The 13,044-nt window shown below is 44.5% G+C and overlaps 1 protein-coding gene across 4 annotated transcripts in view; it reads right to left on the bottom strand.

Moving 5' to 3' along the window:
• The window catches only part of LOC123373402 (urea transporter 2-like), a 43,122-nt gene extending 30,576 nt beyond the window's left edge, over positions 1–12,546 (bottom strand). For all 4 annotated transcript variants that reach the window (XM_045022436.1, XM_045022439.1, XM_045022437.1 and 1 more), the window contains exons 1-6: positions 12,499–12,546; positions 11,451–11,566; positions 9,091–9,258; positions 7,082–7,271; positions 5,822–5,950; positions 2,826–3,018 (exon numbers count right to left, since the gene is read on the bottom strand). In XM_045022436.1, the coding sequence (XP_044878371.1) occupies positions 2,826–3,018; positions 5,822–5,950; positions 7,082–7,271; positions 9,091–9,256 (678 nt within the window). In that variant the 5' untranslated portion in view covers positions 9,257–9,258; positions 11,451–11,566; positions 12,499–12,546. The remainder of the gene's footprint in view (positions 1–2,825; positions 3,019–5,821; positions 5,951–7,081; positions 7,272–9,090; positions 9,259–11,450; positions 11,567–12,498) is intronic.
• Positions 12,547–13,044: the final 498 nt, after the last annotated feature.

Raw genomic sequence — 13,044 nt, 5'->3', positions numbered from 1 at the left:
CATTTTTAAATAGTTTTTTTTCCTCTGGGAATGTTCAGCAAAAATCAAAAACATTTCTCTAAGTGTTTTTATTTAGATGAAAATGGCAGTTTTTGTTGAAAAGATATTTTGACAAACATTTTCCAGCCAGCTGTAGCAGACATATTGTGCAAAACCAGTGACAACGTACCCCATGGTTTAGTCATCAGCAGCTCTGACAGTTCCCCTGTGACGATCCTTTCTGCAAGCTAGTCCCACTCCTTGTGCATGGAAAAGGACCACCCTTGAGGAGTATCCCTATAAACATGTAGGCCACACCAACTGACCAGTCATCCTTGCCTCAGAATGTCTCCCCATAGCTCATAACAATGGATAGCCTACAGCCTGGAATCTCCTTCATTTTAAGGAAGAGCCAGAATTGTCACAGATAATTTTCAGTCCATGCTCCTGTGACGGTATGCACCCCTGTATTCACAGCCTACACAGCTTTGTAATAATATCTGTACAAAATATGCCTTGTGAGGGATCATTTGAAAATAAATAACTTGCTGCTCAATAATATAGTGAAATGTGTGTAGCAACATTATATGTAAAGTTATGAACATAAGCTGAATTCATGACTGAAATGGGTTTACCAGACAAGTTGGGGAAGTGGATAAACGTGTTTCCCAAAGACAAAGGACAAGCTGATGCCACTAGTCAGGTGTCATCCAAGTTGATAGGCAATCCCAAGTCAAGTGGCCATTCTTTGGCAAGGGAAGGGAGCAAGAACAAAGATTTGCATCTTATCAAACAGCATGGAACCTTTTTCACCTTCAGACTCTTTGACTCCAACCTCAGAGTGGGAATGAACTTTGCCTAGGGGTGACCCTCAGGAAAATGCATCTCAAAGGGTGACTGAGCAATAAAAGTGACAGGCAAAACCATCTCCAGTTATCTCTTCCTATACATCTCTCTCCTTTTGAGATGAGAAGAGAAAAGACACGGACGCTGGACTTTGGGAGCAGATGCTGGCCAATGTTACTGGAAACATGTGGTAAGCGACATCAACTTGAACCAAGTCTCGTTTGTTAAATTTAGTGCTAGGAACTTTATTTCACATCACCATCTCTGACTTTAGTGCCTTATACTTGTCCTCCTTTAAAAACCCATCTCCTTGTAGTTAAATAAACTTGTTTTATTCTTCAGTTAAAACCAATCCAGTGTGGTGAATTGTTTGGGTAACTTCATTTATGGTAGCAGACTGTTGTATATTGATCCCCTTAGAGGGGCTACAGAGGTAATATGTCCTGGACTGTCCAGGAGATGGCTAGACAGTATAGAATACATGTTTGGGGGGAAATCCAGGACTGAGAGTGTGTTGGGTAACTGCAAGTGGTAACCAAGGCTGGTGAAAGCCAGAGCATGACTGATGTGTGGCCGGCAGGCTGCAGCAATACACAGACACTCAGGCTGTGACCCACATGCTGGCAGGCTGTTTGTGAGGGGCTCAGCTGGGAGCTAGAGCAGTAAAACATTGTGAGGCACCTGAGTTTGCAAGGCAGGGGGGACACAGCCTCTCGCTGGTCTGGATTGCACCCCAGAATATCATAGCTCCTTCTGCAGAATGTGGGTTTCCTCCCAGGTATATATGTTCAGTGTCCTTCTAGAATTTGGAGGATGGTGTTAGATACTGTAATAATTCCTCAGACTTTTAATTAAATAAAACCGGCAAATTTGAAAAAAATTATTTGAAAAAATACCCAGAGTTTCATCATGCATCTACTGAGTCAGCATAGCTTTACTAGGTCCCCCTAATATCTTCTGGAATCCTGGAAAAAGAGAACGCCAGGGAGCATTCTTACCCGTGACTCCGAACACTAAAGCAGACACATGCAAGAAATGAAGGATACATGCCTGCCAATGCGGAGGGGAGAAAGGCAGCTACTGCCTAGGGGCCTGGGTGATTTAAATGAGCATCTAGTCTGACCTCCTAGGCCACAGAAACTTGCCCACCCACTCCTGTAACAGACCCATAACCTCTGGCTAAGTTACTGAAGTCCTCAAATCATGGTTTAAAGATTAAAAGTTACAGAGAATCCACCATTTACTCTAGGTTAAACCTGCAAGTGACCCATGCCCCAGACTGCAGAGGAAGGGATAAAACCTCCCAGAGTCTCTGCCAAACTGACTCAGGGGGAAATTCCTTCCCGACCCCAAATATAGTGGTCAGCTGCTGGTGAAAGGTGTCTGACTGACAGTGTCTATTCAACCACAGGACAAGCACAGTTGAAGTGCAAGTTTTCCCCAAGCTGTCCCCCCAACTTGCCTTAGATCTGGTCATGTGAGGCCCACCTCTAAGTAGAGGGAGTAGGTCAAAGTCCATGGTCAGTTTGAATCCTTAGTCTTTCCACCAAAACCATCAATAATGGGCATCATGCCATTTTGGTGGAGTTTTTTTTGTGAAGTGGCTACTCCTCTGGTTAAGAACTGGGCAGAGATGACCGATTCATTTTATGAGTTGTTGGACATTAGGAAAAACTTTTTCACTAGGTAGGTGGTGAAGCATTGGAATGGGTTACCTAGGGAAGTGGTGGAATCTCCTTCCTTAGAGGTTTTTAAGGTCAGGCTTGATAAAGCCCTGGCTGGGATGATTTAGTTGGAGATTGGTCCTGCTTTGAGCAGGGGGCTAGACTAGATGACCTCCTAAGGTCCCTTCCAACCCTAATATTCTATGACTCTATGCTCAGGAAGTTCAGATGCTATTAACCTGTGCTGTATTTGAGCCTGTTACCTAGAGGTGAGAGCCCTTGTATTTATCTTTTGCAAGGGTGTGGACTATTTCTCCTTTCTTTAGTGGACCTTACCAGCGGCACTTTGATTTCAGACCAGGTGATGTTGGGCACTGATGTTACAGGCTGAATGAGAGTGGTGGGGAAGAAGAGGTTGTAATGTCCAGTGGCAGACAAGTAAAGAGACACCGCAATGTTGAAAGGCAGGGTGAGAACAGGAAGGTCCCATTTCCTGAAGACTGCGCCTAAAGCACTGGAAAGAAGTGGGCTGAAAAGAGAAGAATAAAAAGAAAGTTTCAACTTGTTCATCTCAGCTGGAATGGTGAAAAATATCCCCACCATTTCAGTCCAAAGTCCCAGTGAAACTCAGAAAACTCCAATCTCCTTAGGAGACTCCAAACAGTGAATCTCTCACATCATTTTAACCTACATGAGATAAGCACTCACAAAATGTGACCTAGCACCATCTTTAGGCATGATCCCCAGATGAGCAACTGTAACCAATGAGAACTGATGTTGCTCAGCACCACTTCAACCAGGCCGCATTAATTGTTAAAGTAAAGTACAAGTTTCCTTCTTATAAAAGAGATTAATAAATTAGGTTTATTCCTGGCATGTAAAGCTGTGGTGAGTGAGCCACAAAATATTAGGAGATCCATCACTAAGAAGCACCCAAAAGTTTGGATGCTTAATATAATCTTGTCCAAACCTCTTGGGCAGGAAATTGGGCAACAGATCTCACAAGAACAGGATTTCTTGGGAGATTTCCAGACCACCTGGTTTTCAGTCTAGATGAATATATCATACAAACAGTCTTTCTTGTGGCATATTGATAATTCATCTCCCAGTCTTGACTGGAATCAATAAATCTAAAAGAACATGGAAAATCTAGGCCAGTCAGATCCTCCACTGGTGGAAATTAGTGTTTCTCTATTGGCTTCAGAGCTATGCCAATTTATACCAGCTGAGGACCGAGCACAGTCAGCTTCTGCTCTTAGTTACAACTGTGCAAATCGATTGAAGTTAGCAGAGAACTCAATGTAGCCCATATTTAAAAAAAAATAGTTAACAGGTGAGTTTGGGTGTTACAGGGATTTTCAGTTGGTTGCTGATTTTAACCAAACACATTTGGCATGTCTAATGCAATATCCCATGTCCCCTTCTGTGGCTATGATCAATAGAAAAGATGCATTGTACTATAATCCCTATTCAATCTCAGATCAAGCTGTTTCTCTTAAGAGGATTTCAGTTACCAGAGCAATGTTCAGAAGACTCCTTTGCTAGAACTAGTAAAAAAAAAAAAAAAGAGGTCAGCGCTTTCGTGAAAAGTTTGTTCCATTTTCTTTGTTGAAATGCAACATTTCTAATGTTTCTCCATAGCTCTATAGCTGATTGAAAAGTAGGATCGCATTTTCACAAAAAGCGTTGCTCTTTTGTAAACTGAACTTTGAAATTTCGACAAAAATGTCGCTGAAATGTCAAATTTTAAAATCTTTCAAATAGCTTTGTGGCAGATATAGCAACCCAGTAGCTTTGGGGACCTTTGTATTACATTTAAGAATGGCTTCTGTTCTGTGTGACTGTATTCTACTCTATGGGGCGGGGGGAAGTTTACCATGGCTCCTCCAGAAACTAAACACAGTGGGGGAAGATTAAGGTGGGTCACTGAAACAGTAAACAGCTCCAGTGGCAAAGGTGCTGGCTTCCTCCAGATGTGCTCAACCCCCCCGCTCAGCCCCAGACCCCGCCCCCACCTGCCTACTTCCCCCAAGCCCCTGTCTCTGCCCCACCTCTTCCCGCTCTTAACCCTTGGATGGGGAGGTGGGTAGGAAGGCAGCAGGGGTGATGAGGGGAGTGGTCCGCCCAGGCGAGACAGTGGGGGCCAGGGGCGATAAGGGGGGTGGTCAGCCCATGGATGGAGCCCTGAGACTGGGGAATGGAGCCTGCCGCTGTTCAGGCAAAGCCTAGAGCCCGAGGCCCCACGGTCAGAGCCCGTGGCTGGAGCCCACCGCCGCGCAGCCAGAGACTTCTGCCTGCCAACCCAGGGCCGAAGCTGGACATCTGAGCCCCACCCACTCAGACCGGCAGGGCCCAACTCCTCCTGGTGGCCCAGGGGACGGGGTGCTGCTTTGTACCCTCCCTGCCAATCACTGCCCCGAAGGTTGTGTGGCCACAAGAAAAGCCCCCGGTGGCTGCATTTAAGAAACGCTACAACATTCTGCAAAGTGTTCTGGGTTTCAAGAGATTGGTACAATGAGACCTTCATTTATGAAGTCTTTAGAAATAAAATATGGAATAATCTTGCATTGTAAGAGGAGCACAAGGCAACACAGATTTACGTCTTATTAAGACAAGCCATTAAAATGCAAATCTTGAATTAATTTTGATTAAAACATTTATATTAAAATTGATTCTGTAACATTAAAAACCACAATTAAAAGCTAAATTTAATTTTGAAGAATACATTGCTTGGAATCAAGTGTACTTACATGGGTTAATATTGTGGCATATTAGTTAAAGACCTAAGAAAGGCAGGATCAAATTCAGTCCTGTGAAAATCCACTGGATCAAATTTAGTGATGCAAGTGAGCACAGTTTTACTGGTGGGCATGATTATATCAACAGTGAATTTGGTCCACTGACCTCATGTATTTGCACAGGTTGTAAGCTGGGGAAGCATTTTGCCCATTCGCTATAATCAATTGTATAGGTTCACTAAAAACCATTTACATTTCATGCCAAAGGATGCCAAAGCTCACCACAAGCTATGCACATACAGGAATAACTCCTAAAAAACAAACAAACAAAAAAGTGCATCCGCCTCTGAGGTGCAATACAGAAGCTGTTTAACATCCCACAGCAAAATGGCACCACAGTTTAGGACAGAAAGTGGTCAATATCAGAACTGAAACTATAGGGTGGGATTTAACAGAAAGAAACTGAAACTAAGTGCTTGAAGTGTTTGCAAAACTCCTGTTAGTATCAGTAAGTGTTCACTGAGAGCCATATAGGAAAAGAAGAACTAGAAATGCTTAACCTGGTCTACAGAAAATAAAGCCAGTATCACTTACCAAGCCATGGATGTAACAACAACTGGCAGGAGAAGCCACCAATAATAGTCTCCTTTATCAGAGAACACCGCCACAAGCAGTCCCACCAGGACTCCATTGTAGCCAAACAGTCCTGCTGCTATGGCCGATCTGTGGGAGAAAGACAATTGACTTGAAACGGTTACTAGAAAGCAATTGGCCCTGAAGGCCCTGCATGCATTAGAGCTGCATCCCAGTGAATCACTCTCTCTCGTACTGAAATGCAATTTCCAGAAGTCCTACATCTAGCAAAGTGACAATACTGAGCTGGTGAACAATGTGACCACTCACACAAGTAACTGGGGTTAGCACAATTGATGCGATAGCAATGGTGTTGCTTGGTACCCCATGTTTAGAGGGCAGCTGAAAGTTCGTGGGGTACCCAGCACATTTCTAATACCCCACAGACACTGCATTGTAAAAGAAATCTGTTCTAGATTGCACATAGCCAGAAAGCTACCCCTCCTTGCTCACTAAACTACTTGAGGCCCAAAACAAGTCATGTTCCTCATTGATTATTTTACCTGAACCTTTGGGCCACAAGCCTTCCCTCATGTAACTGCAACCAAACCTGTGGAGAGGAAGGCAGGTCCAGTTGCGCAGGTGCTGGCCCGAGACTGGAGACACCCAGACTTTTTACCCCAGACTTCCTGTGTGAGCTCAGGCAAGTCACTTAGTATCTCTCAGTTCCCTTTCTGTAAAAATGGACATAATGGCTCTGCCCTACCTCAGCCAGGTGTTGTGAGGATAAATACATTAAACACTGTGAGGTGCTCAGGTACAATAGCGGAGGGTAGCATTGGATCTCCAAGGTAAAATGCCCGTAACAGCTCAAATAACACGTCCATCCACTGGCTCTCAAACTGCTTTTATATACTTAACCTCACAGCCCTACCATGATGTTTGTTATTATCTCCATTTACCAGACAAGGGAATGGAGATGCAAAGGGTAAGTGACTTGCCACGTAGCAAGACAGTGCCAGAGCCGGGATTAGAACCTGAGGTGTCTATAGTGCTTTTAGTGTACTAGACTGTACCTCTCCTGGATTAGAGATTATAGGCCATTCAGCGCAATAACCATGGTTTATGTAATGCGAGCAAAAGCTTGAACTCACTGTTCAGCATCACCAAAGAACGGATTTGCTCAAACACGGGCCTTAGACACCACTAATGGGTAGCACAATATTTTAAAGTTCAGTTGCCAATTTATTTAAAAATTCCAAATGCAAAGGCCAAACCTACCTGTCCTGGCTCAGAAGAAGTGCCGTTAACGTCGAGACAACTGTTCCTGAACAGCCTGTGAGCGTCCACCAAGGATTCTGGATCAACAGTCCGGCTAGAATAAGTAACCCACTGAGTGGGTTGTTGACAAACATCACCTGGGATATTCCCCGCAGGACCCAGTCAATAAACTGAACAACTAGAGGTTTATCTGAAGGAGATCAAATAAAAATTCTGGGACTAAGACATCATTCCAGCATGGCTTTCTTGAAACACACTTAGCTTTGCAGGGTCTGCCTCCATTCTGTTGCCAGCAATGTATCAACAAGACTGTAAAACTCATCTCTGATTTATTGGTGCCTGGACATATTTTGCATCTGGCACATGAAAAGCTAACGGAGATGTATTGCAGTAGAGTTCACTGCTATCAAGCACTTGGCCAGATTACTAAAGAAGAGTTTATGAAAGTCACAACTAGTCTTTCTTGCAGGGCAGCCAGCATAAGGATTCCACTATACATTTAATGAGAAAACTAAACCACTTCTGTGTCTAACTCTGTTGCCGAATGGGTTTTAGGCAAGGCTGAAAACAGTGTGTAGATGGATGAGGAAACGTTAGTAAGGCACAATCCTTTTACCAAAGAAAAAATGCAGACACAGGATGCTGAGGCACAGGTTTCATAGGACACAAGACAGATTGTTAAAGGTATTTAGGTACCTAAAGAACAGATGTCTAGCAGGAGTTTCCAGGAGTGTCTAAGCATCTACCTCCCATTGAAATCAATGGAAGTTAGGCACCTAGATACTGCTGAAAACCCCACTATCCCATAACATGTCATTAGGTGCCTAAATATTATTGAAAATGTGCCCCTTCATGGCAAGGCATATTATGTACATCAGCACAAGCAGTACTGAACTAAATCTTTATTGCTGACACTTCTGTCCAACTGCATGTTGGCCCACACAATCCTTTAGTTCCACATTTTCAGAAAAAGAAGCCCGAGGGCTAAACACAACAATATTTACACTGCTCTGCACAAGCGTGCAAGGAGCTCACAGAAAATGCCAACTCATTGCTTATGCAATTGCAGTGACTATTGTTCAGAGAGGGGAGATTAGTTAATTTATCTTATCCTTTTATCTAAAACCAAACCATTGAAAACATGCCACAAAGCCTCCAAGTTGTTCATGCATCTACTATATGCAACTTCATATTCCTATTAATACTACCCTTGACATCTACTTCTGTCCTCCATGGTATTCTATACCCAGTGGTTGTATTTTGTTCCTATATGGATGGTAAGCTACTTGAGACAGGGACTGCTTTTTATTTTATGTATGTGTAACCCACACACCTTCTGGGTGTGGTGTTCTGGCCCAGCTAGTGGCACTGAGACCACAGAAAGAGAGAGAATGAGTCTGCTTAACAGCCAGTTAACTTTTAGCTCATGCTGTAGAGACTCATGCACTAAGCTCCAGAGGTCCCCAGTTCGATCTAGGCCACCGGCAACCAGGGTCTGTCGGTGTTACATTTGCACAGCACTCATCACAATTATTATTGTTTATTAATAACTGGTATTGCAGTAGCACCTAGCAGCTCCCAGTTCGGAATCAGGGCCCCATTGTTCTAGGTGCTGTAGCCACTTGTTAACAGGAAAAGAAAGTCCCTGTTCCAAAGAGCTTACAATCTAAATTAGTTCCCTAATCCTGACGAGTCCTTCTTATAATACAAATAATAGTAATAACAAATGGTTGTTTAGGTGTCTAAATGGCCTTTTGCATGTGCAAATGCCCGATTTATGTGGGCAGTCACGGTAACGGCAAGATCTTCCTTTCTGAAAATGAAATGCTTAGTCAAAAAAAAAAAATGTACACCCCAAACTCTGAACATGCCTCCAAGTACACAAATCAGGGAGTTAGATGGATTAATGCCCAATATATGCACCCAGAAAAAGTTAACATTGCTGTTGGTGTAATGAGCTAGTTGTTATGTATTACCCATGGTGCTTTTCAGATAATCAAAGGCTTTACCTTTCAGCCAGTCTCCACATGCTTTCATTTCTCCTGTTAGATATCCAAGTGTTTTGCAGATTCTCCTTTTGCCACTTCCCACTGGTCTCTGGTTTATTGTGCTCTTTCCATTGTACATCTTCCTTTCTCCGTTATTATTGGTTCTAACAATCTCACTGTCTTCCATAGCTTAAGGAATCGAGGAAAGGGAACAATGGATCACAACTCTCAAACGGTTCTCGGATGTATTTGCTTTCAATCTCCTAACTTGTGCACCAGCAAATTTCTTCTGTACTTAGGGAAAGACTGTGATTCACTACTCATTATGAAAAAGTGTCTTACCCCTTGAGAAACCCCACTGAAGTCAATGAGACCACCAGCAGAGTGAGGTGCTACCCAACATGAATATGGGTGTGGCAATCTGGCCCTTAAAGAAGGGAAGGAACAGATTGGCTGGATGAATTCATGTTCCTTGGTAGATGGGCACATCTCTCACTTACTGTGATGACTGGACCGTAAAGAGTTGGGAGGTTTAGTCCAGAACAAGCCCTTGAGATGTTTAAATGTGATTGAAATTTTGAGTTCTTTTTGCTCCACTACCCCCTTGCTAATGCAACCTGCATCCTAACTCTGCTTCCACTTTTGCACCCCAAGTCAATCTGTCCTTCCCTCTCAGTTCTCTCCACTTATCATTAGTAATGCTTTTTAGTAAGTTCTCAGGCACGGCAATGCCTCCGCTTGTGTAACCCACTGATAGGGGTGTGTTACAGGCCCCCTTTTGTGCATGATCCACAGAGATTTAGAATCTGTTCCAGCCCCAGCTAACGATCTTTAGCTCAAGATGTAGCAACTCCTGCATTTAGCTCTGGAAATCCCCAGTGTATCACCTAACGTGGTGGCTATCACGCTAGTTTAAATGCTCATGTCTAGAATGTTCTATGGTTTATTCCCTTTAGAGAGAGGAGCTCCAGAATGTGGGGACTCCCTTCCCAGGCAGCTGGCTCATTAGAAGTGGCCACACCTGATGAGCTCCAGAGAGGGATTTCATCAAGATATAAAGGCTTGCTGTGGGTTGGTAAGAGAGGAAATACATCACAATGAATTATGAAGCTAGCTCTTGTTTCCAAACTTCTTTATCCATCCTTAAACCCATGCCCCAGGACTCCAAGAGAAGAACTTCAGTGTTTAACTGTTAAAGGCAGAACATGGTTAAAGTTAACAGAGCCAATTCATTCTGAATTTTTGAAGAGTTTGAAGTGGAAATCCCTTTCCCTGGTTCTCAAGGCTCAAACGGAAACATTTGCTGTGGATGGAAACCTGACACCAAATGGAGATTCAGCTATTAATATCTGACTCAAAGGCCTTTGGAATCCAGGATGAAAAGGAGTTAAGCTAATTCTGAAAAGTAGGTATTTAAATCATTATTTTGCATCTATTTTCCCATAACGGCATGAGTTAAGACCGAAAGGCCTAGGCTGGATTTTCATTGGACTGGTCACAATATCAAGAACATTGCTTGACTGACAGTAAGAGCGGATGGAAGAATGCAAGATATATATATTTTAGAAACACAAGCAGAGCTCCAATAGTTCCCTGTTTGGAGACCAGAACTGCAGGCTTCATCTTAAGTCAACCCCTCACTGCTAAACAAAGTAATAACATCACTGAAGTTGGGCAATGTTTTTCTGATTTGCTGTGCATGGATGTCGTTTTGCTGTGCTATCCCTGCACGATATGCTGCACTTTGGTACCTTCTGTGTGTTTCGTGTGGCTTCATATGGAGACCATATGAAAAACAGATTGCACAAGACAGGAGGATGGCCAGGCCCAGCAACATCCAAAGGGCCTTCAAGAGTGATCCAACTGGTGCAGTTAAACCACCCCACATTTTTCTGGGCAGCGATACCACTTCCCATTGTTTCAGGAGGACTGATGAAAGGTGCCACCTCCAGCTTAACAGTACTGGAGACAGATGTCCACTATTTATCCAGAGAATGCGTTAGAGGAGCAGCACCAGACATTCTGTCTCAGCTCTAGCTTGGTATGGGGGACTCTGTCTAGAGGGCAGAGAGAACTTCAGTCTCCACAGTGCATGCACACCCCGGTCTCTCTGCTGACACTGCCAACCAGAATTGTAAATAGTGCCATTTGAGAAGATTATTGTGTTTTTTAAAGGTAGATCTGTCCCCACTAGGAACTGGACTTCCATCCCCACAGTGGATTTCACATAGACCATCCATCTGCCAGCAGGTGGAAATGACTTTAGGGCATTTTTCAGACGTTCCTGGAGGCAAGAACTATATACCTCAAAACCTGTTTCCAACACCTTCGCCTGGACTTATTTCACCCCCAGATGAAGACTGAATGGAAGCTGCGCATACCTGTTCTTCCAGCAGATCCCAAAGAAGCACACTTGGAGGGAGATCTTGGTGTGTGCTGGGAAGGCGTGGTACTTAAACTCAGTGATGGTGGAGCTTAATGCCAACCAGGAAAGTGTCTGAAGAGAAAACTACTGGATACATCACAAATATCACTCAGAACATCAGTTCATCCTTCCTGTCATTTCACAAGTGATATAAGCCATGGATAAGGAAGAGGGAAACACGCACAGCAGCACGACATGTAATAGGTAGGCAAAGTACATGCTTAATTGCAGGCAGGATCACAGGATCGTTAATTTTGGCTGTAAAGCATCACACATCAAAATGCCCGTATGCGCAATGTATGCTCATACATCTGTTAGTGGAATATACATTGCATTGCATGTAACGTGCCTCCAGAATTATCCTTACCTCTGCATACAATCATATTGGATCTATGTGAGCTAAAACCTGTGTAAAGACAGTCCCTCAGAGTGGAATTCACATATTGGCTTGGCTTGTGTAAGGCCCTCTGTGCTGCACATGTGGGACTCCTAAAACACTATGATGGGAGTGGCAGACTGGGTCTAAGCTGGCACATATTTTCCATAAAAACCTAAGAATGGTCTGACCCAGAATGGCTAATGGTACCTGTAAACGGGCAGACTCACCCCTGCAGCGCCTCCTGCTGGTGACTCTGGGGAAATAGTTCTGTTTCAGCACTGGCACGCCCTCTGCAGGCTGGTGATCCACCTGTTTACTACTGGCCCCCATGTCCCCTCCCAGGACCCCGGTGCCCCTCAACTGGGTCTCCCCCTCCCAGGGGAACCCCCACCCCACTATCCCCACTTTGCCTCAGTGTTGGCTACTGCCAGTCAGTGTCTAGCCCCACACCCTGGGGCAGACTGCAGTATCAGCCTGTTCATCATAGGCAAAGGGGTTTGGACCTGCTGCCTTTGCCTACCCCTGGGTTATCCCTTGCAGCCCCTAGTACCTTTTGCCCTGTGCTAGGCCACAGCCTGGGGTTTTCTAGGCTAGAGCTTCCCCAGCCCTGCTTCACCCTAGGTACCTTGTCTCAGTTCTCTGCAGCCAGGCCCATCTACTTCTAGAAACAGAGAGAGACTGACTGTGCTCCTGGCTCACAGCCTTTTATAAGGGCCAGCTGTGGCCTGATTGGGGTGTGGCCCAGCTGCGGCTACTTCCCCAATCAGCCCAGCTTTGAGAGCAGCAGCTCTCAAGCCCTGACAAGCCGCTTTTAAACCCCTTCCACCCAGGAGCAGGAGTCCACCCTGCTATAGTACCTACCTGGGGGGGAGGGATAGCTCAGTGGTTTGAGCATTGTCCTGCTAAACCCAGAGTTCTGAGTTCAATCCTTGAGAAGGCCACTTAGAGATCTGGGGCAAAAATTGGTCCTGCTAGTGAAGGCAGGGGGCTGGACTCAATGACCTTTCAAGGTCCCTTCCAGTTCTAGGAGATTGGTATATCTCCAATTATTACCTTTAATGACACCTTCAAGGAACAGTGGGCGCTGTCCCGGGTTCTCTGCTCAGTGTCCCCGTCAGGCTCCCTTCTTATGACCCTTTGACCGCACTCCTGTCCCTGTTCTTTTATTAGT

This window comes from Mauremys mutica, chromosome 6 (assembly GCF_020497125.1).
Source record: "Mauremys mutica isolate MM-2020 ecotype Southern chromosome 6, ASM2049712v1, whole genome shotgun sequence".
Classification (NCBI taxonomy): Eukaryota; Metazoa; Chordata; order Testudines; family Geoemydidae; genus Mauremys; species Mauremys mutica.
This window is presented reverse-complemented; position numbering and strand designations above follow the sequence as displayed.